The following is a 27,347-nucleotide window of genomic DNA, read 5'->3' on the forward strand; positions in this document are numbered from 1 at the left end:
TCCATTAGTACGTTGAACGTCACTGCTTTGGGCCCCCTCTTGTTAATGGTTTACATTTGGTGCTTTGTTGGGTATAACCTCTTTTTATAGGAAAAATTTGATCATATTTAGGTCTTTCATTGTGTGAAAATTCGTTTGTGTAAGAATTTTTCCTACTCTGACCTGACTTTAAGCAAAAAGATTTAGCGACAAGGGCAGACACACGTGCAGTTTATTTTCGGAAATTCTAACATATTTTTTGACACTATATAACTCAAATGTCATGTCAATGTTGTTTCCAATTTGTTTTTAAGAAAGCTTGTCAAAAGTTCAATTTTCTTATTTTCTATGACCAATTTCTATTATTAGTACGTGATTTCAATAAATTTTCTACTGTTTTGCTAATTTTATTACTACAAAAACCATTATTAATATATCTACAACCTTCAGTGGTTCAGCAATAAATAGGTAAGTGCCTAGAAGATCGCGTAAATTGATTTAAAGCGGTACAACACCCTCGAATAATTTTACTCCTTAATACAGACTATTCAGCTTAACTATTCGTGCTTCTCCATCCTAACCAACCTTTAAGTATAAAGTTGAACTAATTGTAATATGTTTTTGGTTAGGAGGCTCACAGTATATTGCCATATCAGACTGCACAACAACTGTGTGTAATTTGCAACTTAAAAGATGTTTATATTGAAATTTTAATTCTTAATTTATCATATGACTAGTCACTGGTGTTCTCATGTGATCAAGAGTTATTTTTTAACTCTTGTAAGTCAACCGGGAGCAACCAAGGGAAATCAGGAGGGCTCAACATAATTAAGTCCTCAAGGACTAATTAGTTATAATGATGCCTCCTTCCAAGTGCTTAAACTTCTCATACATTCGTCCATTAAAAACCATAAGTTTTCATACCTTTCATTTCATAATATGAATACCCATGCAACCAGTATATACATATGTAAGTTGCAAATATTTAGATATACCTACATATGATACTTATTTTCTTATTCCTATGCAATTAATACAGATACATTTAGATAAGGTGGACTTATAAAACTTAATTGAATGGACCCAAATTTGCATGTTAGTGATGTGTGGGACAAATAAATAAATTCAATAATTCTTTTATTTTGAATTGTATTATTACCAATTAAATCTAATTACATTAAAGTTCTGCATAACAAGTTCATGCAGAAAGTCTCTTAACCAGTTTTAACAAAAACTTGTGTTTCATTAATTGGGGGGTTTGCAATTAACTGGGCAAAGATGCAAATTATATTCATCTTGAAATGTAACTTCATTTAAAACATTATTTGGAAACCCTCCAAATATGATCAATATTTGTAGATGAATTGATATTAATAAAGGAACATTATGACCCAACCAAAAATTTATTTAGCATTAAGAAAGGGGTTGGAAGGGTCTATCCTAAATTGTGGAAGAAAGGCATTATATTTAAGATATATTGATCCACCTATGAAAATTACAAGATATTTCTATAGAAGAACAGTTTTAATTACTCTGAAATAACGCGTTTTTTAAAATTTAGTGTGTATTGTGCTGTGACTTGTGCCTTACAAAAGCCAGACCTCTAGCTGACTTTTGTGCTCTATTCTAGATACCATTACATTAAATCAAATAATGGCGGCAAATGCAGCTAAAGACGCAGCGAACGCGGCAAAAGATGCAGCTGATGATGCCAGAGGGGCAGTTTCGAGGTTCTTCCATAACCTTACAGGTTCAGACACCACTAAGCAAATTTTAGTTGGAGCTGGCGCAGGCTTCGCCACAGGATTCCTATCAGTAAAAGCAGGTAAAACAGTTGCCGTCTCTGTAGGGGGAGGCATCATCCTGCTGCAACTAGCCAGTGATCAAGGTATCATTAAAGTAAATTACAATAAAGTTAACAGGAAGATCGATAAAATTGCCGACAAAGTAGAACAAGCGATAACTGGTCGCAGCCCTTCTTGGACAGACAAAGTTGTCAATTTTACTAAAAGAAATACTCCCTTTACTGTAGGATTCATTGGGGGGCTCCTTATTGGTGTGGGGGTGTCTGCTTAAGGAGATTTGCCAAAGAATACTCACACAAGTGTAAAAATGTAGCTGTATGTAACCATCTTAATCATCATCATAATACTTTACTTAAGTATTATGTAGGATCGGTTTGAGCTTTAAAATGAGCTTTATGTTGGATGAGACAGTTTCATTGTTTTCTCATTGTGTATTAGAATTTATAAGTATTGTAAACTTTATTTCTAATTTATTACTCATTAAAACTGAGCAATTACAACCAGCAGTGTTTTATTTAAAAATTAGTTTTTAACGATTTTTACCAGGTAGCAATAGATACATAGGTATAGTGATTGTGTTATTCTAGTCACAGCTCCAGAGCCATGGCTGAAGTGGCGGACAGAGCCAAGAACTTCATTTCCAGATTTGTGGGAGACATTGACAAAAACGACGCTACCAAGCAAATACTGATTGGCGCTGGTTCTGGATGGTTTTCTGGATATCTAGCCATGCGAGTAGCGAAGACCACAGCCTTTGCTGTGGGAGGAGGCATTATTTTGCTGCAAGTGGCCACCGATTCCGGTTTCATTAAAGTTAACTGGAAGAAGGTTAACAAGAATTTGGAAAAGATAGCCGAAACGGTGGAGGATGGATTGAGTATTAGTCACAATAAGACGTGGTCTGAGAAAGCTGTGGACTTCTTGAAGAACAATACTCCGTTTACATCAGGGTTCATTGGAGGGTTTTTGATTGGAATGGCGACATGAATGTGGTATTAAGCGACATAGTGTAATGGTACACGGGCAGTTACTGTTGATTTTTGTGGACAACATGTTAATAATTTGACCTTTAATAAAATAAAACAACAAATGTATTTAGCAGTGACACAATATATTAAAGCTCATTCTAGGAGTATTATTATCAATTGGACGGATAATACAGTATTTGAGTTAAGTACACTTACGCCTATATTCCTATTACATTACAGTAATGTGCTATGAAAGAATTTACAAGTTGAGCCAAAGTCAAACCGCCACACGTAAATCATGCATAGCGAATTTGATTTTAAGTAAGAAAGTTCTAATAAAAATGCATCCGCAAATACTTGCTAAGAGCGCTATAGCCCTTCAACCATGATTGCCGGAAATTGATTTTTGCTTTTTATTTCTAAAACCTTTTAAGATAAATGTATGAGTTTAGGTGCAACAATTAAATTGAATCAAGTTGTTGTTCTCTTAGCAAGCATTTACGGATAGATTTTTATTAGAGCTTTCTTGCTTAAAAATCAAATTCCTTATGCATGATTAACGTATGGCAGTTTAATTCTGATTCACCTTGTATAATAATTAGAAATACCACCAGCAACTGACACTTTCAATTTGTACTGCTAATGCAGGCTTTTCATATAAAGCAATACAAAATTGTAAACGTTTTTCCTACAAAATTGTACAAAAATACAAAGAAAATTATGGTAAGATATGCTGAAATGATTTTTTAATTAAGAGGAGCAATTCAAGTTTTCGCGCGTAAATTTTTAGTCAGACTCCTACACCAGGTGGTTAATAAGAGACCCGAGTCGTTAGAACATTAGTCTATCGCACTCATATTAATTTCTAAGTACACGGAAATAGCGCTCTCACTACTCGGAGCGTGAAATCGGATTGACATTTAAGATTCCGCCATTTTATATTACCGTCTGTTGTATGTTTCAAATTTCGAATACTTTTTCAACGTTTATTTTGGTTTTTAAAGTCGCATTTTCGCGTTATTTTACATGCAAAATTCCATATTTTATATTCTGTTATATATTCGTGTCTCAATATAAGTCAAAAAGCTTTTTCAGTGCCAGAAGGATTCAGAGCTGCATAACTCCAGAAAATGAAAATGGGATGTTAATTAAATAGTAACGCTGGTAAGTTTACAGTAATGTTTCTGTGCCGTTTTCATCTGTTATATATTATGCAATTTTTATAAAAATTAACCAAACTTCTATTATTATCAATTATAAATTAAAGAATGCCAAACCTTGTCCTATATGAGAGTATCGAGCCCTTAAATTTTTATAGACGCGACCTAAAAAAAGCAATGAGAGCTCATAGGGATAGAGTTAGCAAGCTCTAAACGAGAAAGGCTAACCCCTGCTGATTTAAAAACAATATTATCGAAAAGATTTAACTCAATCTTTGGTAAAAAACTTGAGAAGTACAAAACGCTAAGATTCAGTTATTTAGTACTTACGTGCCAATTCTATGTGTATTATTAAGTACTTCAGGTTGATAAATACATTAACACGAATTTTAACGCCGGTAATAAATAAAGTAACACTGTCCCTACAGTTAAATTAACTATTTTAGTCCTCCTAATCTGGCAAAAATCATTAGACTTAAAAACTAATATTGCCTATAGTGTAAACGACCGCAAGAAATCACAAAAATGTTGTCTATGAAAGAAACTTACTTAGGTTGGGGTGTCATTGAACGTCGATACGACAATGATGAGGGCAGCCCTAAAGCTGGAGGTAGACTAGAGGTGGAGGACAACGTGTTATCTGAAAAAATTACCTTACAGTTTGATTGAAAACATAGGAATTTTAAATACCTAATTTTCTGGCTTCATGCTCCAAAAGCAAAGCATCCACTGAAGGGTCTTGCGACACGGTCCTTAAAGAGTCCCCTAATGCTTGGCGTAGCTGCTGCATTTCCCTTCCTGCTTTCGTGCTGCGCAAAACATATTGCTGCCGACGCTTTATTTCTTCGTTTAATTGATCACGAAGCAGTTTTATCTATTACGCATTGAGTCATTCACGTAGTCTCAAGAAAATTGTTCCCCTACCTGACTTTCCAGGCGAGAAATTTGCTGCCGATGGCTTTGCTCCCTCGCTTCCAATAATCGCTCGGCTTGCAGCTGAGCTGCTCTATATCGCTCTATTTCAGCCCTATCAAATTTGGCATCTAAACTCGGTCTCTGAGTTCTGAGCCTTGCCAGTTCAGCATCTTTTTCCGCCAGTTCTACAGCGACACCACTTAATGTACATATCTACTTTCTATGTGAGTTTGTTAATTTACTTACCGGCCTCTAATCTCGATATTCTCACTCGTAACTCTCTATTTTCCTGATCATATCTTTCCAGCTCTGTTACTGAAGCATCCAGCTCGTATTTTTCAGGGCCGGAACGCTCATATTTGTCCAGAGGTGCGTATTTTTCAGTCTTTTCGTATGTTTTCTCAGATCGATCATATGCAGGCTTTTCTACTCCCTCGTAATTAGATTTTTCCGGTCGCAAGTACGCTTTAGTTTTTAATAAAGTTCCTGATGGCTTCGAGGCGAGACGTTCCAAATTCCGATTTTCCCCTTCGAGTTGTCTCAGCTGAGACATTTTTTAGTTTTAATTCAAGAAACTGTCTTAATAGCAAATAATACCTTATTATTCATAGAATCAACTTTGGCCCTCAAATCATTCCTCTCTTTCTGCACTGAATGTAACTGCATGCGCAGCTCTTCTTCTTGGTGGGCTCCTGCAGGGGTGTCTGCAGGCCACTGGGCTAACCTATAAGTACGGTTTGTGATTTAATTAACAGTTAAAATCACGCGTTACCTAAGTTGAGATTCTAGGGCAGATTTTTGGACTTCATTATTAGCTAATTCGTTATTCAGTCTTGTTACTTGGTCTTGCAGGATTTGGTTATTGCGTCGCATTTCTGCTAGATTGTTTTGAGTTGTTTCCAGTCTTTCGTTTAAAATCCTACGCTCGTTTTCGCAGTTGGACAGTGCTTTCTGCATCTAGATATTCCGAGTTAAAGCGTATTAAAATTAAAAGAGCACAATTCTTACTTGTTTAAGTCTTTCGGATTCCGAGTGCTGAGACGAGGCTGATTCGTACAAATTTCTTTGCAATCTTTGCAGTTCTGACTTCAATTCGCTCTCGCCATTTGAGGCTTTTTCTAAGGAACAATTTAGCTGATCGATGGTGGATTTTAAGGAGACACATCGCTCTTCTAGGCTTGCCATTGATCTGCTTTGAACGTCGCATTTTTCCTGTAGTTTCTAGAAAAGAAATTATATATTACTAAAACTCTTAAAACTATTTTTTATTACCTGTATAGCATTATCCTTCTCTTGCAACATCATCTGCAGCCTCTGCAAATCCCCTTCCGCAGACATTCTTTGCAGTTCTAACTTTGTAGACCGACTTTCAGTTCTGGCTAACTCTTCTTGCAAGTTTCGTTTATCTGCATCTGCTCTATTTAGCGCTACTTTTAATTTCTCAATCTTGTCCTATAACACAACTGTTTTGCAACTTAACTGTCTTTGGAAATATAACAACATACCTCGTATTGATGCTTCTGGTCGCTCTCCCCACTTAAGCACAGCTCTAGCGACACTACTTTCTCCCTCATTTGCTTCGCTTCCTCGGTCTTTTTAAGCAGAGCCTCGTTTTGAGATTTCAGTTCCATGTTTTTCTGTCCTAAAACAGCCTCCAAAGTTCCTTTTTCTTCTTGCAGTGTCCTCAAGGTTTGCATTATCTTGGTCAACTTATGGTCACCTTTAGACTGCGTGTCTTGAGCCTCTTGCAGTTGCCTTTTGACTGTGGTCACTTGGGTTTTGTAATCATCCTAAATAAAAAATAAATAACCCCAATGTGCTTAGTTAATGTTTAATCCTAGATACCCTTTCTCGTTCAATTTGTGCAACTTGTTGCATTAAATTTCTAACTCCTTTCCTAACAGCTTCAGGATCAACATCAATGGCACCCCCGTCTTTCTCTTCATGAGCAGCTCTGGCAGGACTCCATCTTCTACTAGGGCTCAACAATCTGTAGGGCATAGAAACCGAGCCGTCCATTTGAATTCCGCCTATTCTTCTAAGGGTTGAAACAACACTAAAGAGTTTTTGTTCAATATCTCTTTTTGACGATTCCAATTGGGCTAGCTGAGTCTCGAGGGCTCGAACTTTGCCCTCAGCTCCTCCCAATTTCGCCTGGATTTAATTTGATTATTTGTGTGTATACAGGTATTTGTGGTCAATCTATTTTACCTTTAACTCTTGTATTTGCTGCGTGGCATCAACCAAGCACACTTCTAAATTATGCTTCTGATCCTCCAGCCTTTTTTCCTTTACTCTACTGTCCTCTAAGTGGATTAAAAGGTCCTGTTCCCGGGCGTGCCACTGCTCTTCCAACTGACCAGTGTGACTGCGTGTTCTATTGAGCTCCTGCCTGGTTTGTTCCAAGTTTCTTTCCAACTCTGACATCTACAGACTTCTATAGAATCTTCAATCAAATGTTTATTATCCTACCTGTTTTCTCAACTGATGCACCTCCTGGTGCGACCTCTCCCGTTCCTCTACCTCGTTAAGTAGTTTCGCTTGCAATTCTTTCTCCTCCTGCTGCTGCTGCACTTTGGCACTTTGAGATCTTTGCAGTTCCTCCTGGAAACTCTGCACTTGATGCTCAGTCTGTAGTTGGTCCTTCTCTAAATCCCGAATTTGGTTCTGCAGACGTGCACGGTCATGTTCAAGGGATGATTTCGTTTCTTCCAAATCTAAGGAGTTTCAATGTGCTCGATGTAGCTACCGAATAAATACTAGCTCAAACTTATTTGCTGTAATATTTCATGAGTTTCCATGTTCCGAGAATTATGTAATGTTTATTTTTTTACGCCGCCAGTGCACCGCATATGCACGTCATTAACACACAAGAGTTTATTTAATTTGGGGAGTAGCGGAAATAAATTTTTGGAAGGTTTCTCAAAATTTGGGCGTTATTATTCGAGAACAAAATAATAACAATATACGAATAAAGCTAATTTTAATATTAAATTTTGGCTTCCTCATTGTTGCAACTTGACCGAAAAGTCGATTATAATAGGCAAACTACACATGATGACCAAAAGCAGCCTTCAAAGACACGTGATCAAACGAGAGAAACTACCCCAAATTTACTGTCCTGCACATACATGCTCTACGCCGTTTTTCTGATGGGGAAAACTAGACAAAGCACATGTTAAACTGGCCCTCCACGGTATCTGTGTACACTTTAATTCAGAAAAAATGTGAGGTCAAGAGGATTAAGTCGGAGAGAGAGCAGATGTGTTCACATTGAAGGGAATAGGGGGCTGAATTTCTCTGAGAAGAATTGGAATCTAGAGCATGAATAATTAAGGCAAGTGGTATTTGATAAGTTTACCAAAGATTTTGACCGTTTTGACGAAGTTTGGGACTACTCAAGTCTAGTAGAGACAGATCTGTCAGTGGTATGATGTTTAAATTTTTTTAATCTGGAACTTAAGTTAGTATTTAATAAAATTTTTTCAACAAGGTACTTACTGACAAGTTTTTGATAAGCATCTTCCAACTGCCTGTTTAGCTCCCTTTTTTCGCTCTCGGTCCTCTTCACGTGATCCCTCAATTCCTTGTTGCTGTTGTGATACTTTTCCTTCTCGAAATTGCTGTCTGTCAATAGTCTGCGCACATCGGTCAAGTCCTTCCTCAAACATTCCGAATTATTCTCGGCTGAAATTGAATTTTTTTAAACTTAAAATCATGAAAACTTAACATTACTGACCCTCTTTCAATTTCCTGGTGGTTTCATGTAGCAAATTACTCACGCTCTCACTCTTGTCTTCACATAAATGAAGTTGGACTCTCAAGTTTTCCACCTCGTTCTGGGCATTGTCCCTCTCGATGCGTATTTCTTCAATTTTCTGCTGAAGAACAATTTTCTCCTCCTCGTTCCTTGTCTTGTTCTCTTCCAATCTAACCTAAAGTTCAATGTTAATATTTTTGCATCCACAGATGATCTTCGAGAGTTTTATTGAAGCGAAACTCACCCTGTGTCTGTGTCCAAAATAATAAACAAAAACTACACACAACCAATGATAAACAAACGCCATACCGACAACTTGAATGGTGATCATGACTAAGAAAAATCACCTTAAACTTGTTCAGTTCATCTTTGAGCTGATTGATCACGACCCGGTCCTGGTCGAATCGACTGTTCGCCTCTCTTTTCAACCTTTCCAGGGCCTCCCTCTCTTCTTCCAGATCTCTTCGGGTCGTTTCGAACTTGTCGTTGAGGGCTTTTTGGTCGTGGTGAGCTGCAGCAATAATTAAACATTCTTTTTCTTCCAAATAAACATTGACTTTATCGGTTTCTATCTGATATATCATTTTTATAATTATTTCCACTTCACGTAAATACTAAAGGTAAAAAGAGTATCATCCACACTAAGCAATTAAGAAATCATTACTACATGACTCTACTTATCTCGGCAATTATTATTTTTAAGTAATGATTACAGGAAATTTAGCAAAATTCGCATTAAAAACCGATATTTGGGCCATCTTAAGCGCTTTTCGTAGTCATACTCCAAATATTGATAAACAAAATATGTATTACATCACTTTTGGTGGCAACATGTTTATAAATAAGTATCAATTGCACTATTGTATGTTTAAGCTGAAGTGTTATCCAGATTGTGTTCGATCTTAATGTATTTTAAATTTATTATAAATACTAAGATTAAAGGAAATCGTGTAGACCTAGGTGAGTAATAATGTAAAAGGTATGCTTACTAAATAACCAATTTTCTGATTTATACAAATATATACAGAGAAGTAAACAGTGACACCATCGAAGTACATATACGAATTTAAAAAGCAAATTTTACATATTTTGTATACACCATACACGTGCTTTAATGAGGTCATTCCACACAATGTTAAGCATTGCAGTAAATACCGTACGTCAATCAATGTTTTTGAAATATTTATTTATCAATTTTTATTTTTATTTCTATAGACGTTTTAATTTGAAAAAAAAACTATTTGTAAAATCTCTAAAAATCTGTGTTATGAAGATTTTTATGAAATGTTAGAAACTTTAATTCTCACATAATTTATCAGAATATTTTATTTCTATGTATTAAATACCAATTTTAGAAAACAGAGTTTTTGATACTTGATTAGAGAGAAGTTACTAAAACTTGCATGGAAAAATGATGTAAGAATCCAGAATTGTAAAAGGGTGAAAGGTAGGTATAGGGACATGTATACCAGAAATATATACAATGATTGGTAGTGTTGAAATATCAGAAAATATTCAGACTATTAATTTTAAAATAGTAAATTTTTCGATAATTGAATAGAGAAGTAACTAACATTTAAACTTCAACCAATTTTCATAGAAATATTCAGGTTTAAGATATCAAATCTATAAAATGACGAGATATAAATTTAGGATATGCATATCGTAGGTGTGTTAATTGTACGTTAATTTGTTAAATGTAAATGTCAAATAATGTAAAGAGTATTCATTTTAAAAATATCGTCGAATTCGATGCTTAAATAAAAAGTCACTAAAATTGGAGTATCTTGCAGAATCTTCAAGGCTTCAGAACAACGTTTAGTGTGTTTTTGAAGTTGTTTTGCTAAGTCGAAATTGTGTCGTTCAGGCTAATTCAAGTTAGAAATGATTTAGAGTGATCCACATAATCTTAACATTGGTTAAAGTCAAGAGCAGAGGTAACGAGTTGATTTACAAGGATTTTACTAATAAGTTTCTTTGCTCCAAAACGCCCATAATTATGCAAACTTTGCTGCATGACAATTTCGAATGTTCTGTACTGCGTCATGGAAAAGCAAGGCCAATCGCTTGACGGCCATCCAGCAGGAGAGGTGCGCTATTGGTCAGAAACGCAGTTTGACAGTTACGACGATTAAGAAGTTAGATGATTAATCAACTTCCCTGATCATAAAAGACAAAATCACATTAGGTATAAATAGATATAAAAATATGAGGAGGTTCTTCGGTGAAAAATCTTAAAACAAAAATTCAGACGTATGTGAAGTAAGTTTTTTTTAACAAAGTATTACAAGTAAATTTACCTTAGAGAATTGGTTAATCAAAGAACTTATGAAAAGAAGAAAATTGTAAGTGAAAATTATACATGTGCAAAATATAATATTTACTTTATAAAAAAACTGAGATTAGCGGTAATCAACCATGACCGTATTGGAAGCGTAACTATGCCGCAATAACCTTTCAGAAAACCTTTCTGGAGGTCTTCTTTCGTTCTCTTAACAATTACTATTAAAATTTCAAAGTCATGTGTTTTTTAGTTCTATGAATACTTTGTTACGATAATTTAAAGTGTCTAGTACTGACCTAAATCAAAACGGCTCTAGATGAATTGACTCCGGGACACAAAGCACAGAAGCACTTGAACTACTGCATGAATGATGGGTGATAATGTATTGTGCAACACACGAAATCGAATTCACTGAACGTAATCATAATTCCTAACGGGTAAATAAATAGGCAGCTTGAACAATAACAATAAGTCTAGGATCACCATTCAGAAATCCGTGAAAAAACAAAAAAACATGTCCGTTGAAGTCGATTTGAAAGTAACGGTATTAGCGCGCGCTTAGATCAGCACAAATCACAGATGATGGTGGTCATGGAGCAATAAACCAATTTTTTTCTGCGCAGTTTTGAGGGACAGTTTCCACGCAGTCGAAACAATACAAATAAGAACGAAAACCGACGCGGGATCATTAAAAATGTTTTATTTCGCCCGAATAAATTTAGAAGCAACTCATTTGCCTAATATCAAACGATGATATCACAGGCTTTTATTCTATTTTAATAAATGAAATCACTGGACAAACTTGCTTTCTGAAATTTCTTTTATTGTTGCGGTCGAGATGAAGAAGACCGCACCGTTGAAAAAATTACTACCTTTGGTTTTAATAGGGTCTGAGACGCGCCTACCGTCATCATTCTCCTTTCAAATGAGCCGGTTTTTAAATTGCCAAACCAAATTGGCAAGAAACTATTACGGTTATTATCCTAACTCGAAACTACGCACTATCATGCAACAGGTTTTATTTTGGGTGATTACCTCATTCAGAACTTTTAGCTGTTCAGTGGTATCAGGACAAGTATAAATTATTTCAATAACGGAACAAACGTGAAAGTGGGATCCTTGTCGAGTGATTTGCGAAATTTAATTAACATATTTTCTATCGGAAACATTTGTTCAGTTATAGGGTAGCATTTCTTGAATGAGGCATATTTTTATTTAAAAAAAGAGTAAAATAAGCTAAAAATAACTTCCAACTCTCAAAGCAAACTTTACAGAAAAATTACTATGCAAGGTGCTTTTAAAAATTATACGGTTAACACTCGCACTCCTTCGTTTGAATGAGAATTTCAGGACTACAAATCCATTAAATATGTATGTTTTGTCTACCACTACAAGCAAATTGAATTTTTTTGAGAACTATTGAACCATTGAGCTCTCGTTCATCTTAGAATCGAAAAGTGGCGCTGGTTTGTTTTATTTATCGCAAAACAATCCGCTTAAATGTTCATTCGCTAGAATGTCAAGAAATACTTGCTTTGAATTCAATTAATTAAATTAATGACTGTTTTTGTTGATTTCTGTTAATGATTGTTGACTGTTTCCTGTATTTTCTAATATGAACCTCCCACTGTGTTGTATTCGAATAAGACAAATTTAATGTATTTTCGATCTCTAAACCAGAAAAGTTTTCAGATATTTCAATTGGAAAAATCGAATTTTTTCCAACTTACCTATTAACAGCGCTTGCTGCTTGTCATTCTCCGCTCTCAGCATCAATTCTTCGTGCTGTTGACAAAGATTGTCGATATGGACCTGCAACGTTTCAACTCTGTCAGTTAACTGTTGAATTTCCGCGTTCTTCTCATTCCCCAATTGTTGCATCGAATGCTGCATCCGTTTTTCCAGTGAAACGCGAATTTTGTCCCGTTCTTCAGTCAGCTTCTTCACATTTTCCTCGTTTTGCAAGTGCAGTTTTTCTACTGTTTGTTTGAACTCGACCTCTTTGTTGCCCGCCTGATGGGCCATGCTGGTTTTAACATCTGAGCATCGTTTTTCTGAGCGTTCCAAGTCTTTTGTTAACTTAGACACGTGAGATTTCAGCTGTTCCTGCTTGACCAGCAAATCTTGCGCCTCCTTTTCCAGCTGCATTTTCTTTTCTTCTGAAGCTTCCAGATTGGTTTGAGTGTCGAAGAGTACAGCCTCAAGAGCTTCTTTTTCTGACCGAACTGCCGCTAATAGTTCTTGCAGTCTTTGAACGTCTTTGTCTAAGCCATCGATGGTGCATTGCTTTTCTTCGCACTCCTTAACAAGTTCCTCCAAGTTGCGATTTATCCTCGAGTTGGTTTCTCCTGCTTGCTCTAGTTTCTGCCTGCAGCGCATTACCTCCTCATTCAATGCATCTCTTTTTCTTCCCATTACTGTCAGTTGATTGCTTAGATCGTTTCTTTCTCGGATTGCTTGGTTTAATTCCATCTCAATCTATGAAAAAAAAACACTCAGTAAACAAGCAACACATTTTTATGTTTCAATACCTTTCCCTTTTCTATATCCAGAAATTTACACTTCTCAGATAAAGACACTTTTTCAGACTCCAAGTCCAATTTTTGCTGCTCTGCTTGCAGAAGTTCTTTACGCAAAGATTGAATATCATTTTGATGGTCATTACACTGCATTTGGATGGCCTGTTTCTCTTCTTCCACCTATACAATTGGTTAATAAAATACTACTCAAGTACAATATAACTTATTTCTTACTCGCTTCAAATCATCTTGCAGCTTCTTCTTGTCCAGCTCAAGGTTGGTGACTATAGTTTCTTTTTTCACCAGTGAATCCTGCACATTCGAGCTCTCTCCAAATAGTTTTTCCAGTTGCACTTCATAGTCCAGTTTGATTTTTTCCAGGCTTGAAATTACATTGTCTGCCTCTGATTTTTGTTGTTCCAGCATGTCGTGCGACAAGGACATATTGTGGAGTTCTTCACGAACTGTTAGTAATTCCTCTCTTATGCGGCTGCAACGGTCTTCTTCCCCCCTTAAACTGATCTCCCTCAAATCAGCGTCCTGATTGAGCCTGTCAACCTCTCCTTGCAGGAATATTTTCTCTTGGTAGGCTGCATCTAAGTCTTTTTGTAGTTTTGTGTTGGCTTTGATCAACTTGTCGTAGTCTGTAAATTATGAATGTAATTTGAGCGTCATGAAATGAACTGACGGTACTAAGTTACTACTTGCCTTGATTAACAGAATCCAACATGGAACCTAGATCAATGCGGTTGCGGTCCAGTTGATTCTTGTCCGATTTCAATGAATCCATGGTTTTCATCAAGTTGTCCCGTTCCTGGACAAGTTGCGAGCATTGCGCTCTGGAAACGTCCAATTGGGATACCAATTCCTGGGCTCGTTTTTCCAAGGCGACTACATTGCTCTCAGAATTCTCATACTGTTTCCGAACTAACAATAGTTGCTCCTTATTTGACTGGAGTTTGACCTGGTAACCACAAGAGAAAACACTGTTAATGGGTAATGGAACGATTGTAAGGCACACTTAATAATAAATCAATCTAATTACTCTCAAATGGCAACAAAAATGTAGCTCTACCCTCACCGTTTTTTCTTTCTACTCCCATTAAATATATATCCCTTATACAGAACTAATTTTATTAGTCTATTATTTTAATGGGCGTTTCAAGTACCACAATAGCGAACTCAATGCGTGTATTTCTAAACGTGCAATGTGCATGAACAGACCGAAGAACTACAGTTTCTACAGTTTACCTGTAGTTCATGAATGAACGATTGATACTTATGAAGGGCTGCTTGCACAGCAGAAATAGTACTCTCAGCAAAAGCTGCTGGGGCAGCCATTGCCCTACCAGACCTCCTTGGCGATCTAAACATTAGGTTCACTCTCCATCACTCTTATTTCTATAACAATAAACTTTAAGTAAAAAAAAACTTCAACTTACTTTTGAGGTATGGGTGTCGAAGCACTAAGATGCAAATGAGTCGCCTGTAGAATCTCTGGATCCTTGGTTTCAGCATCCTGGATCAACGCCTGAGCAATATCTCTAAGAGCTCCTTCTAGAATGTCAACTTCGTCTTGCATTTTGGTAAATTGTGACAAGTTTTGGTCGGATTCGACGCATCTTTCTTCCTGAAATTTACAGTTAAATTGGTGAGAATTGACTAACATATGAACTAAAAGCTTACAAGCATTTGAATATCGTTCAAAAGCTGCTGAATGCGGTCGTCTTTTAATTGCAAATCAGTCTCGTATTTCAGTTTTTCTGCTTTGAAGATGTCCATTTCCGCTTCAATCTTCGCATAATCTGGGGTTTCTTTTGAAGTTAATTTAGCTTTGGCCTGGAAATACAATCATGTTACGTATCAGTATCGACAAGGAAGTTTTTTGGCACCCTGTATTTGAGAAATGAACCAATTCGGCCATATGTTTATGGAAAGTTTTTAAATTTGCGCCGTATATTTAGGAAATTTTTGATATATTGGCGAAGGTATTTTCATCTTTTATTTACACAGTTCTTAACATTTTTGAATTCATATGAAACATATCTCATACCCTTAATTAAATTCTGAAGGCCCACAAACTCAACATATGGGTTTCTTTTTGAGATTTGGAATATAATTTCTATGGATTTTTTTTTACTTACACCAATAAGAGTTTCAGTGAACACATTCGTATCCATTCTTGAGCATGCCATAAGCATCTCTCTCCCCATTTCCGAGATGTCGGCTTTCAACTTATTCATGTCTCTTTCGGCATTTGATTGTACGTCCATGAAGTGTCGCTTCACGGATACTACGTCTCTCCATAGGTTAAGCAACCTGTTATGCTCGGTACTAAAAACATTACTATTCATCACGGATTCAAAATCAGATGAGACATTTGATTACCTGTAATAGTCGTTAAAAGCTTGTTCCTCATCTTTCCATTCATCCTCCTTCAGCATCATTTCCTCCCTCAAAGACTCGAAATCGTTTGTTAGCTTCTGTAGATCGGCAGTGAGCGCTTCATTTGTATTATGAGACTCTTCTAATTGATCTCTTAATACTTTATTGAATTGCATCAGTTTCTCAGACCTTCGAAGACATTAATAAACTATATTGATATTCTACATATTATGATAAAAAAAACATACTTTTTGCGTTCTTCTAACAGTCTTTGAAGGGCAGTGTCCAAGTCGGTTATCCGTTCCTCTCGAACCTCCCTCAAGTGTTGTTGGGCCTGTTCTAGGGCAGTACTTGATGGGGTGGATAGGGTTGGAGGCAAGGAGGGGTAGGATTTAAGCGAGGTTGGTTGTTCGGAGTATTCCGACATTTGCGCCTCTAAATCTGCGCATCTTTGTTTATATTGCAATACCTTTAAAGGACAAAAAATGTGATGTAATTCCGGACAGCAAATGTAACAATGTTGATTCTAGCGCTTGGAATTAGTCAAAATATTTAAATATTTATCTTTATTATTAGAATTTGATAAAAGCGGCATTCACGTGCCTATGCGGAAGTATTTGTCAATGTTGCTCTTTTAAAACCATGCACAAATTGCCTCATTTCACGGACTGATTCTGTGCCCTGGTTACCAAGCGGATTCGTTGATTTAGGGATTCAAGCACATTCCTGGCTATTTTTAGTCTAGAGACTCAACTTGGAGATAAATCTTTAAGTTGAATATAATAATCCGAATTGAATAAGTAAAGGGTACTAACCTTGGCCTGTAAACGACTAACCAGAGCAGCCTGATTCTGCTGGGCCTGCCTGTAAGTTTCAAGGCGTCTTCGGTAAAGTGCAGCTTCGTCTTGAAGTCTCTGTCTCAAGTCTTGTTGATGACGTGTGAGGTCTTCGTCGCTGCTGCCGCCGCCGCCGTCACCACGCAAACGACCGCTCTCCGCTCGGCTTCCACTGGCCGTACTGGACTAATAAAAATATAAGAACAATAATATTACTTTCAAAATCGTTCAAAAAAAATTAAAGGGACAATCATTTTTCTTGATAATCTGGCGAAAGCAAACCTTGCGTTTTAAGAGAGCTTCTATCTTTATTCACTTTTAATATTTACAATCTGGCGGAGTTAAATTCTTGAAAGTTGATTTTAAAAACTTCGTGTTCAAAAATTTCAAATTAAAGAAGAACTGATTTTTTAATAATTAATAAAAAGCTTACCGTTTTAGTTTTAAAAAACTTTTTTATTCAGAGGACTGAAAACAAAGAATCAACTGATTTTCCTTGGCGATCTGGCGAAGATACTTGTTTTTATTTTAAGGTATGTCTGAAACCGAATTTGAATATTGTCGATATGGTAAAATTTAATTTTTAAATTTTAAATGTTCCATTCATTTAATACAAATTTTAATCTTGATAATTTGGCAACTTAAATTCTTGAAATTTTTGTTATAAAAACTTTTTGTCTAAATTTACTACAATTACTATCTAATGGAAATGCAATGAGTACTTACCCTACAAGAATTAACACGAGTGTTAAAATTTAATTATTCTGCCATAAATTAATCCACTACCTTGACCTCATTGACTGAGTACCTTACTTAAGGCATTTATGGACGTAATAAAGTTAACTGAAGAAACACTTACATCTGTCCTGGACTTTGGCCTATAGATAGGCGGCCTCTTCCTCTCCATTTTAGCTTGCTCGCCCTTTTTTATTGACGGCTGGAAAATTTGTAAATTGAACTTTGACCAATAGGCTTTAATTAATAAATAATGTCGTGAGATAAAAGTAATTGTTGCAATAGATAGAATGAATAAGAAGTTCGTGATTCCGAGAATCTCAACTTTGGACTCTCTTTGCCTTGATTCTTGGAAGCCTTGATTTGTTGAAAGAGACAGAGGCGTAGGGAGGCTGGTTGTTAGCAAATTAGGTATAAAATTGATTTCAGTAGAGAATTCAATGCAAAGAGAGTTTTTCTTTGGTTGTTTGTTATGGGTTTGAAATCAGAGAAAATGTTTTGGGGGTAATCAAATGAGTTAATATGGGTAGTTAATTTTAATTAAAGCCGCTTATGGACTGATAATGGTGACAAACGTTCGGACTAGTAACAATATAATTCTAAGAAATAATGTGGACTTTGAGTTAATCGTTTAAAATCTTGCGACAAATATACTTTGAAACCGATTGTTTACCAGAAGATTGTATTGAAGACAATACAGAAATATTTGGGAATTTTCCTCTATTAATTTCATCATTTCTCAGAAATTGAGGATTGTCACAAGAAATCATATCATGGACTTTGTCTAGACGCGATCAAAATTTCAATGAAAATGGAATCTGTTAAAAGGTAATCAGTCAAGAGAAATAATGCGTGGGCCAGCATAAATTCCCAATTTCATAATATTGTAAATAATTAAAGGGGTAATTCTATTCAAAAGTCTATTAAGAATGTTAAAATAATTACCTACTTAATTACTTACACACTTGCTAGTTAGGCAAAACGTATTTTTTTAATTAATGTTCTTGTGTTTAATCTGTGCATATTTTGTTTTTCTCATTTTTAGTTTGTTGCCTTGGTAGCGCGGTCATTTAGAGTTTTATGTAATTTAATGATTGGTCCAAATTGGCAAATAAATGCAACTTAAATTGACCTTTAGCAAAATGATTAGAGTCACTTTTTTTCTCTGTAATTATTAATAGATAAGTAACTATAATGTTATTGTTTGTTAGGAGAAGATTGAATTTGTAAAGCTTATGAAGATGAACTAAAGAAAGATTTATGTGAAATAGCAACTTATTGTGAATAATAATGATTAAAATTTGTAATTTTTGGGTTGTTTGATACCCCAAAATAACCCTGAAAGGGGTTAAATGTGCCCTTATAAATGTTTAAATTGGACCCAAAAAATAATCGCATTAGTAATTTTTATTAGCAATTATGAGGATTCTTCTATAACCTTCATTAGATCAAATCCAGACCGATAATTTTGGGGTTAAATACCTCTGGAAAAATAAATGAAGCAATAGTTGTTTTTGCTAAAGTCATGGTATGATCTACGTATATGCGATGAAATATTGAGGCAGTTTTACACACAGTAATTACCAAATTTAGATTTCAGATAACTGATTTAAAATGCCAAATTAGCGGTTAATTTATATCTGTTTTTTTTTCTACCAAAATCGTTTCATTTAACCGTGGCGAAATTTAAAAGAAATTTAGATAAATTACAGCCTTCCTTTGAGTATTCCAAAATCCTTGGGCCGGAACACGCAAAGCCCTGTATGCCAGGCACCTGGTGGTTGCCACTGCTATAACTTTTGTTCCCCAGGGGTGATTATCATAATACGGTTTTCGATTAAATAAAACTTTTCGATCAAGACGTGTCACGTTGCATCAAGACGAATATTAATTAAACAGGATTTTTTCAGCGTGGAAGTCAAGAACTCTCACTATTTTTGTAGTACGAGAGCAGATAAACGTAATAAATAACGTTAATGAGTGTGCACGCGTTGTAGTGTGGGTGAGGAATCACCAGTAACCCAGACGGGCAAAGTTCTCCAAAGAACCACGAGCAATGCATCACGTCTGTACAGAAAATATAATGGAATTGAGATCAGTCTTGTTTGGGTATCTTATTGTTGTTTATCCGAACTCTGTGACATATACATATAATGTGGGCGGTAGAGTTGAAGGTTTATTGCGTATTGAGAATATTGACGTATAACTGCGTTTTTTGGTGAACTATGTGGGCCTAAATATTGAGATGTCCCAACAAGAAACTGTGAACGCAAAACCCAATTCACCACTGCATTTCTCAGGAAAAATACCTGAAAATGAGTATCATATGATAGGGACTATTCCCAAAATCAAAGAATTTGCCTAAATCCTCCAACCAGATACATAATTTGGAAAGCACTTACTCTAAGCATCTTGTTGCCATAAACGAAAACGTCCTGAACGGGAGGGGGCGGTCGCGGCGGCGGCACAATGCGGTTGGCGACGCCGACGTCGATTCGCGACGGAATGAGCGTCGCTTCCGGAAAGTACACGGGACGCCGCGATCCAGGCGGAAGATGGCGCAACGAGCGCATCCCTTTGGGCCGGAATTTCGTGCGATTAATGGGCAAGGGGGTACGTCATGTGATTACTAGGTGACCCACTTATATCCAGACCAATCGAGCTCTTGAATAGTCCGAAAGAGTTAAAAGAAACCGCAAATTCTACAATGGATCGACGTAAACTATCACCAACTTCTCCTTTAACATTTTCCATTCAACCACAAAATTCCAAAGGCTAATGACCTTTCTACGAACTTTCCATATTTAATGCACTCAATAATATTCCAGGATCGATACTTCACTTATGCCCAAAATTCATTGTACAGTATCCACCTCACCTGTGGAAGAACAAAAAAATTCGAACGACTTTTAAAGTATATTTAAAACATACTCCTGGAAAGCTCTTCAATAACCCATTAACAACCGAATTCCGAAAGCATACTGAAATCCCAACCTCGTTTTCACACCATCATGCATTATCCAGTATTCTTCCAGTAACAAAAGGAACTAATCAAGAGGATGACACTACTATACTATAATATCGATTGCACTTCATCGAATAAGCTGCCACATTAAAATGAAATTACATAATGATTGCTGAGTTATTTATAAGTGGATTTTCCTTCAAAAATATAAGAATGAATGGCGAGTAAAATAATCTTCATCGTCATGTGCCTATTGCCGTACAGAGCTTTATAAAAAAATATGAACTCATACAACATCCAAGTACAAAAGCTTTTAGTTTGGTGCTTCTATAATGCCTTCAATGAAGATGAAAAACGAAATAATTAAATTTTCAAAAAAAAATTCTAAGTTTACTTGGCAAATCATAATACAAAAAATATGTTTTGTTTCCTAATAATAAGGTAATAAAACGCATATTACAAAGATTATTTTGAAGTGATAAATTTATGTAATAAAATTGATGTTTTTTGAGGATAATGAGTCAAAAAGTCACAATAATGAGTGCAATGTTATGAAATTCAAATCTTTGTTTAACTAACATGTTTTTGGTAATTACCTATTTTTAAATATTCCGAAGCACGGATTTTGATATGCAATTGAGTTCAAAGTCAGGACCGGTCAGTGATTTATTGGATGGAAGCTTATTTGGACGACTTTAGTGATTTATAGCCGGCGTCAACGTTTTTTTGGTATAAAGTGAGATTCTAATTAGTAACAAATTTAAGTCCAAATTATCTGCTCGAAGCATTCGTTTTTACCACTTTTAAATTGAAAGAAATTAATTCATCATAAAACGAGAAATGACAGGAGGGAATCTAGAAAATTTGAGATTGAAAGAGAATTTGAGTTGGCTTATTGTTTCAAACAAACCCGTAATAAATATCGTGCGATCCCGAGACGCAATTATCTTCCAGTTTATATCCACAAAGACTGGAATACTTGCAAGCTCAAATAGGACTTCGTATCTGCTTAAATAATAATTTGGACTTTTCAGAAGCTAACAGACATAGAAACTGAACTTTCATTCTTCAGTATACTACACACCTGAGGAAAATTGTTGTCTAAAATGCGTTTGTTTCAATAAACTACCCATTTTTTTGCCAAAAGTGGCTCTGAAACACCTGATGGTTGATAACAATTTAATCGTTCAAGCATTCTTGAATATCTGTTGTTTCTAAGGTCTCTGGGTCAAGCTACGAAAGAAGGAAAATTTACTGTTTTGGATGAAAACTTTTTCGGAATATATGTAATTTTTATAGCGATCTAGAGTTATTTCCTAACATAGATTACATAATTAAGGCTTGTGCATTAAAATATGAAACACCCTGTACATGACTGGAATAAAGTTAAATTGTAACGATTAGTGCATAATTAGGTCAGTCGCAATTAAGGCAGAAACTCTTCGCTTATCTGAAATATAATAAACAGTAAGTAATGATCCTCGGAAATGTGTCCGATATACCCGTAGGGCTTTTGTTAATTGCTAATATAAATCCTAATATTTATATATGTTAATATAAAACAAAAAAATTCATAAATTTAATAATTTGGTGATCTAGTATCTGTTTAGTTGCTTGCCAAAAACTTTAAAAATTACAATATAATATTCAACAATTGATTACTTTCACAACTCTATTAATCTTGGTTTAAACTGACGATTTTTCCCATTTACAGTACGTTTTAGACAAAATTCTATCGAATCTTTCTGAGTTCTCATTGGTACTTAAAGAAATTTCTCAATTATTACCCTAAATTAGATATGTCAGATACAGTTAGCCAGAGGGTCAAAGTTCTATCCACACCTCCAAAGTCGTGGCCCCGGGATATCTTCGATCTTGAACATCAGACAATTGACCTGGAAGAAGCGATTAGAGGTCACTAACGCGGAAGGCAAGATGAGTGAATGTACGAATTGTCCTGGGGGTGTCCAACTTTGCTCGGCTGATGCGAGCTTGCTCTGCTAAAGAAAAGTAGCAGGTTTCATCAGGGCCCAAGATCTTCGGACCTTCATCAAAGAAGTGGAAAAAGAATGGAAGTGAAAAGAAAAAAGGTAGAAGGTGGAATCCACATTGTGACGAACGACTGTAATTTTTTCGAGAATACCGTAACTGAGCAAACGTAGATCTAACCCTAGGGAACTAGGCAGTACTGAGAGTGTGTTCAGCATATCGATCCGTATTGAAAAGAGCGACATAGATTATAGCAGCAATTATACCGATCAACGTTCTCATAGAAGAGAAGAAGAGAAATCTATAGGAGGGGAAGGAACGAAAGAAAGGATGCAAGAGAGCCAGCCATAGCGTCTACGCTTATTTATCTCTTGCTACGAGATGTCCAGGCGATAGGAAATTTTAAACAATACGCACCTCCTCGACAATCTCTTATCACTGCCCAGGACTACGGAATACTACCAGCGACCCAATGAACCATGCATCATTTTTAATTTACATAGGTGTCGTTTTCGTGTTCCCCATTACCGTATGTGGAGTGGAATTAAAGTTAGGAGTTAGTTTATTTTCTTTTTTTATGTTTTTCACATATACCTTATCTCCCACTACGATATTGCTGTCTTCTGCTGTCCTTTTTCTACCGCTATATTCTTTTCCCACGTTCTTCTTTAATGTGTTACTATCCTTTACTTCTTGATCAATCATTCTGGCTTTTGCGTTGATAACAGTTGGTATTTTGTCTCGAAATTGCCTCTTGAAGAATAGTCCTGCTGGTGTCTTACCCGTGAAATAGCATTATACATTATCATACAATCTAACAAATTTTCTTTCCAATTTGATCATTGCGAATGACTCATTTTCAGCCGTTTTACTAGATCTCTGTTTTGCCTCTCTGCTTTCCTGTTTTATTGGAGCCAATAAGGAATTGTATTGTATAGCTGTATTCCAGAGCTTTTACAGTGTTTTTTTATTTCGTCACAATTAATTGTCTACCATTATCAGCGGTCATTGACGCGGGATATCCTAATCGTGAAAAGATTTCCTGAAGTATTTTTATGGTATTTGTTGCCGTGATTGATGTCATAATGTGTACTTCTTTATAACGACTAAAGTAATCAATAATTACAAATAAATAATGATCACTTGGTAGCGGTCCTAGGAAATTGACCGCGACATCGGATCAGGCTTTCGCCGGTAATTCTCTTCGTTTCACGGAGTCTGGGGGATTTGGTCTTACAACTATCGTACATCCCTTGCAGCAACGATCTAGTTTTTCAGTGTCTAAATCAATCTTTGGTCACTGGATTTTAGTTTGAAATCTATTTTTTATGGCAACAATGCCTGGGTGCCCTTTATATGCTGCTTCTAGCCCTAAGTTGATAAGGAATTACTATTTTACTTACCGTAGTAAAATACCATCAAAAAACTTAGTTCTGACGCAAATGCTTGGAAAGGTTTCATAGCGTCTTTATACCTATTAATTCACAGTACCTTCATATGCCAAAATGCTTTTTAATATCTTTTGGTAATACTTCGGACGCACACGACATACTAAACATAAAGCACTTATATTTAAAGAGACCTCCTTTGCTAATAAAAGTAATTATATATCTGCAATTTTTGCTTAATTCAATTTAATTAAATGCATCCTTAATATCCAGTTTTGAAAAGATCTTTGCATTGCGCAAATTTGTAATTGATTCATAGCTGACAGTGAATGATTTTCTCGCATTAGTGCTATGTTCGCTTTTCTTATCACATATCCTGACGTCTCCATTCGGTTTCAAAATTGACACAATGGGTAAAACCCATCTGGATGGACCATCCGTTGGTTCGATAATATCTAATAAGTTTTTAATTTGCTGATTAACTTTATGTTCTAAAGAAATTGGAATTTTCTAATACGGTTGAACCACCGGATTTACTGACTCGTCAATAGGAATGGTTACTAAAATGTCTATAAATTTTGGAAACGCAGATATAGCATTAATGCTGTTTAAAGCTTCAGCTCCGACTCGTCGAATACCTAATTCTTTCGCCGTATCTTTACCTAACAAATTCTTCGTTCCATTTTTTTTTATAAAGAAAGTAGCAACGGTTTCCATTTTGTTTGCAACACCAATTTGGGCATTAAAACAGCCCAAAACATCTAAAGGCTACTGCCGTAAGCCATCAATATTTTATTTGATTAAACACGTTTACGTTCGAATTTTTTAAGTAGTCCCACGCCTCGTTTTTAATTATATTACATTTACTTCCCGAATCGATTATCGTATCTAAAAAAATTTCTCCTGCCTTACAATTGATATTGGAATCGTCATCAATGTGAAAAATATAATTTACTTGACTCTCATAGGGATCTTATGGCTTCCGTCCTGGCCTTTTTAGTTTTTTCCCTTCATCTTTGAACTCCCATTTTGGTTATTTGAACTTGCTTGGCTTACATTGTTTTGAAATATGTCCTCTGTATCCACATCTTTTACACACTTAATTTTTTGATGGACAGTTAAAGGCGAGATGGTTTAAGGTGCCACACCTAAAGCATCAACTTCTCTCCTTCATTGATGTGAAGTTATTGCCTCACTGATATATTGTATATTTTCTTTACTTCCTGTGATGTTAATGTTTTGCTTTGGAACTCCTATATTTGTCTCGAAACTGTTTCAAGTGCGTCAGCTTCTTGAATAATTGAATCTAATTTGATATCGTCGCTAATCGAAAGAATTTTTTCTTAACTTGTTTGAGTTGCACTTCTCAACGATTTGGTTCATTAAATTTTCTTCCTCGTTAGTCAATTCACATTTTTGGAACTTATATATAATATAATAAGCAAAGGTAAGGTCAGCAATTCTGTAGGAGAAATCCTAAGTGAAAAGGAAAAAGATGAAGGAATCACAAGAACGTTAGAGCGTTAGAGAGAGTTAAGGACAGTAGAAACATCCGCCACTGCTTGAAGTAATGCTAAACAGCAGTTGTAGGTGGAAGGATGTCGAAAAAGAGAGGTTTTCCAAAAGAATTATTTCCACAAAATCTGGTCGCTCAGATCACCAGACTGGATATCTATGAAAGTTTCCCCTCACTAAAATAAATGTTAGCCAAAGTACATCATAACGTTCGCTTAGACGTCATGATAAATTTCATTGTAGGATACAATGTGTATTCCATAGGATAATGTTAAATTTCTTATTCTGTTTACGGGATCAAATTTAAAAAAATGTCTTACCCATTGTGTTAATCGCAATTTGCACCCCTAAAATTAATGAGTTTTTAGGCATGTTTTGACGAATTTTACTCTAAGATCTTATCGAATTATTTGCCGACTTGAATGAAAGATCTCCATGGGCAAGTCCACCTCTTCAAAAACTGCATTCAAAGGCTACGTGACAAGGTATCATGTTTATTTTTTGTTGACCCATCGCGTTTTTCGCATAAACAATCCGCCTCTGAGATAAAACATCCAGAGCGAATTAAAGCTTGTTAATTAACGGAATTTCTTTATCGGCGCCATGTTTTTATTTTTGATGCATTTATCCATCGAATTCCGATAGGACCACGTGCTAATCAATTGCTCCTAATTGTTGAAACCACATCTTTCACTCTGCAACTATTTATGTTTTGTCTAGATTTTTAAAGCATCAATATAAATATATCTTGAGGGCTAAAGTCCAAGTTCATATGCGTTCCCATACGCCTACATGAAGTTATCTTGCAAAAAAACTCAACTGTTTATGCTTTTTAGGGATACTAAGGCTTTCGATATTCAATTATCAGAAATGTTCTCAAGTTCGGCCACCCCGAAGAGTGAAATATGGCAGTTTATAATATTATGAGGGTTGTGACTGGCACGGTCATCCCTTGGCCCGGATCGGGGATGTGCCATATATCGAACCAAGATTTATCCTGCGATAAACTGCAGCGCTTATGTTAACTTTCCATGATCCCTGCTTTTGTTTATAGAGCCACACACATACAGTTCCTACCGTTTCTTCGTGAGAAATTTAAATTGCTCTATCCGAATCGGTATTAAGGAAATAGCTGGAAACACGCACTCTGCAATCAGGTTAAATAAGAATAAATCGGAAGAAAATTGTGTTTCCTGTTTGACCCATCACTGTTTAAGGAAAACATCAGGTTGTGATGTCGTCATAACTGTTATGTATTTATTGAACTTTTTCCGTGTGTAAAGGAAAAATTGGTAGGATTCAATAATGCCCCTTGAGTAAACATGACAAATCGGAATATTGGAAGATTTGGAATAGGCGTCATTAGCAAAAGAAAAAATAAACTACCTCTATTTCCTTGACACGACATCACGCAATCGGTTTTGGCGATGTCTCGACCGCGGTTTTTCACAATAATTTTCCATAAATACGTTTTTCCTTCTGTGTATGAGGGTCATAATTTACCTTTAACCCGCCTCAAAGGAAATGTATTAAAATAAGATTTTAAGAACAAAATAAAATGAAAATAATAAAAGTCCATATTATTTCTTTCCAAGTTTTCCTAATCTGAGTTTCTTCTAAAGTTCTTTTAACCCAAATTACAATTAGTTGACCTAGTTTTCATTTTTCTGCAGTTTTAATTAACCTCAGTTTCCAGTGTACTTATCCTAAAGTGTCTTTAATCCGAATTTGCTTGAGTCTCTTTCGTCTTTAACTAAATCGCTTCAATTAGGGTTGTTTGGATTATGTAACGCAATTCAAACCTTTCAACGGTTTATTAGTAAGGTTTGGGAGAGGAACATTTTTGAACACCTAGAAATACTCTTTGAATAGTTTAAACAATTTTGAGTCCTTCAAAATGCGTCTGGTGTCAATCAAATGTGAAATTCGAGCATTTTTCCTATGTGATACAGTTAATCAAACTTCTATGGAAGATTCCTATCCAAGGCAACTCAAGCTCCAGACCACCTTAATGTATTGTTAAAAAGTAAGATAAAGGGGAAGGCCCCTGTTAGTGGATATCCAAAGAAGCAATTATATTTATATTTGCATATATGTTTGACGTCTGCTTAGAATGTTTAGCAGAAGCTATTTTATTGGCACAT

General features: G+C 35.8%; 3 protein-coding genes across 3 annotated transcripts; 2 read left to right on the plus strand and 1 right to left on the minus strand.

The window, feature by feature from the left end:
• The first annotated feature begins 271 nt into the window (after nt 1–271).
• On the plus strand, nt 272–2,913 carry LOC136419183 (FUN14 domain-containing protein 1-like). Its single transcript, XM_066405380.1, has 2 exons — nt 272–447; nt 2,372–2,913. Exon 2 carries the CDS (start codon nt 2,388–2,390, stop codon nt 2,769–2,771), a length of 384 nt encoding a protein of 127 aa, XP_066261477.1. The 5' UTR covers nt 272–447; nt 2,372–2,387; the 3' UTR covers nt 2,772–2,913.
• LOC136419378 (FUN14 domain-containing protein 2-like) lies at nt 1,633–2,055 on the plus strand. Its single transcript, XM_066405661.1, has one exon. The coding sequence runs from the start codon at nt 1,633–1,635 to the stop codon at nt 2,053–2,055; it is 423 nt and encodes a 140-aa protein (XP_066261758.1).
• Nucleotides 2,877–20,024, minus strand: Root (ciliary rootlet coiled-coil, rootletin). Its single transcript, XM_066405382.1, has 28 exons — nt 19,749–20,024; nt 17,471–17,548; nt 16,591–16,797; nt 16,024–16,244; nt 15,779–15,964; nt 15,535–15,724; nt 15,077–15,229; nt 14,833–15,020; nt 14,642–14,756; nt 14,099–14,354; nt 13,625–14,034; nt 13,403–13,570; nt 12,602–13,349; nt 8,935–9,098; nt 8,567–8,762; nt 8,329–8,514; nt 7,300–7,544; nt 7,039–7,254; nt 6,673–6,981; nt 6,333–6,617; nt 6,100–6,279; nt 5,836–6,048; nt 5,600–5,784; nt 5,425–5,551; nt 5,074–5,371; nt 4,837–5,012; nt 4,603–4,786; nt 2,877–4,552 (listed from the first exon to the last, which is right to left on the minus strand). The coding sequence occupies exons 1-28, from the start codon at nt 19,917–19,919 to the stop codon at nt 4,458–4,460; spliced, it is 6,150 nt and encodes a 2,049-aa protein (XP_066261479.1). The 5' UTR covers nt 19,920–20,024; the 3' UTR covers nt 2,877–4,457.
• Nucleotides 20,025–27,347: the final 7,323 nt, after the last annotated feature.

The sequence above is a fragment of the Euwallacea similis genome, chromosome 2 (assembly GCF_039881205.1).
Source record: "Euwallacea similis isolate ESF13 chromosome 2, ESF131.1, whole genome shotgun sequence".
NCBI lineage: Eukaryota > Metazoa > Arthropoda > Insecta > Coleoptera > Curculionidae > Euwallacea > Euwallacea similis.

Coding starts and splice junctions, on each gene's coding strand:
- LOC136419378 (XM_066405661.1), top strand. CDS start 1,633: ATGGCGGCAAATGCAGCTAAAGACGCAGCGAACGCGGCAAAAGATGCA.
- LOC136419183 (XM_066405380.1), top strand. CDS start 2,388: ATGGCTGAAGTGGCGGACAGAGCCAAGAACTTCATTTCCAGATTTGTG.
- Root (XM_066405382.1), bottom strand. CDS start 19,919: ATGCGCTCGTTGCGCCATCTTCCGCCTGGATCGCGGCGTCCCGTGTAC. Junction 15,965..16,023: donor CTGTTAGAAGAACGCAAAAA/GTATGTTTTTTT, acceptor ATGTCTTCGAAG/GTCTGAGAAACTGATGCAAT. Junction 9,099..12,601: donor GCAGCAAGCGCTGTTAATAG/GTAAGTTGGAAA, acceptor TTATTGCTGCAG/CTCACCACGACCAAAAAGCC.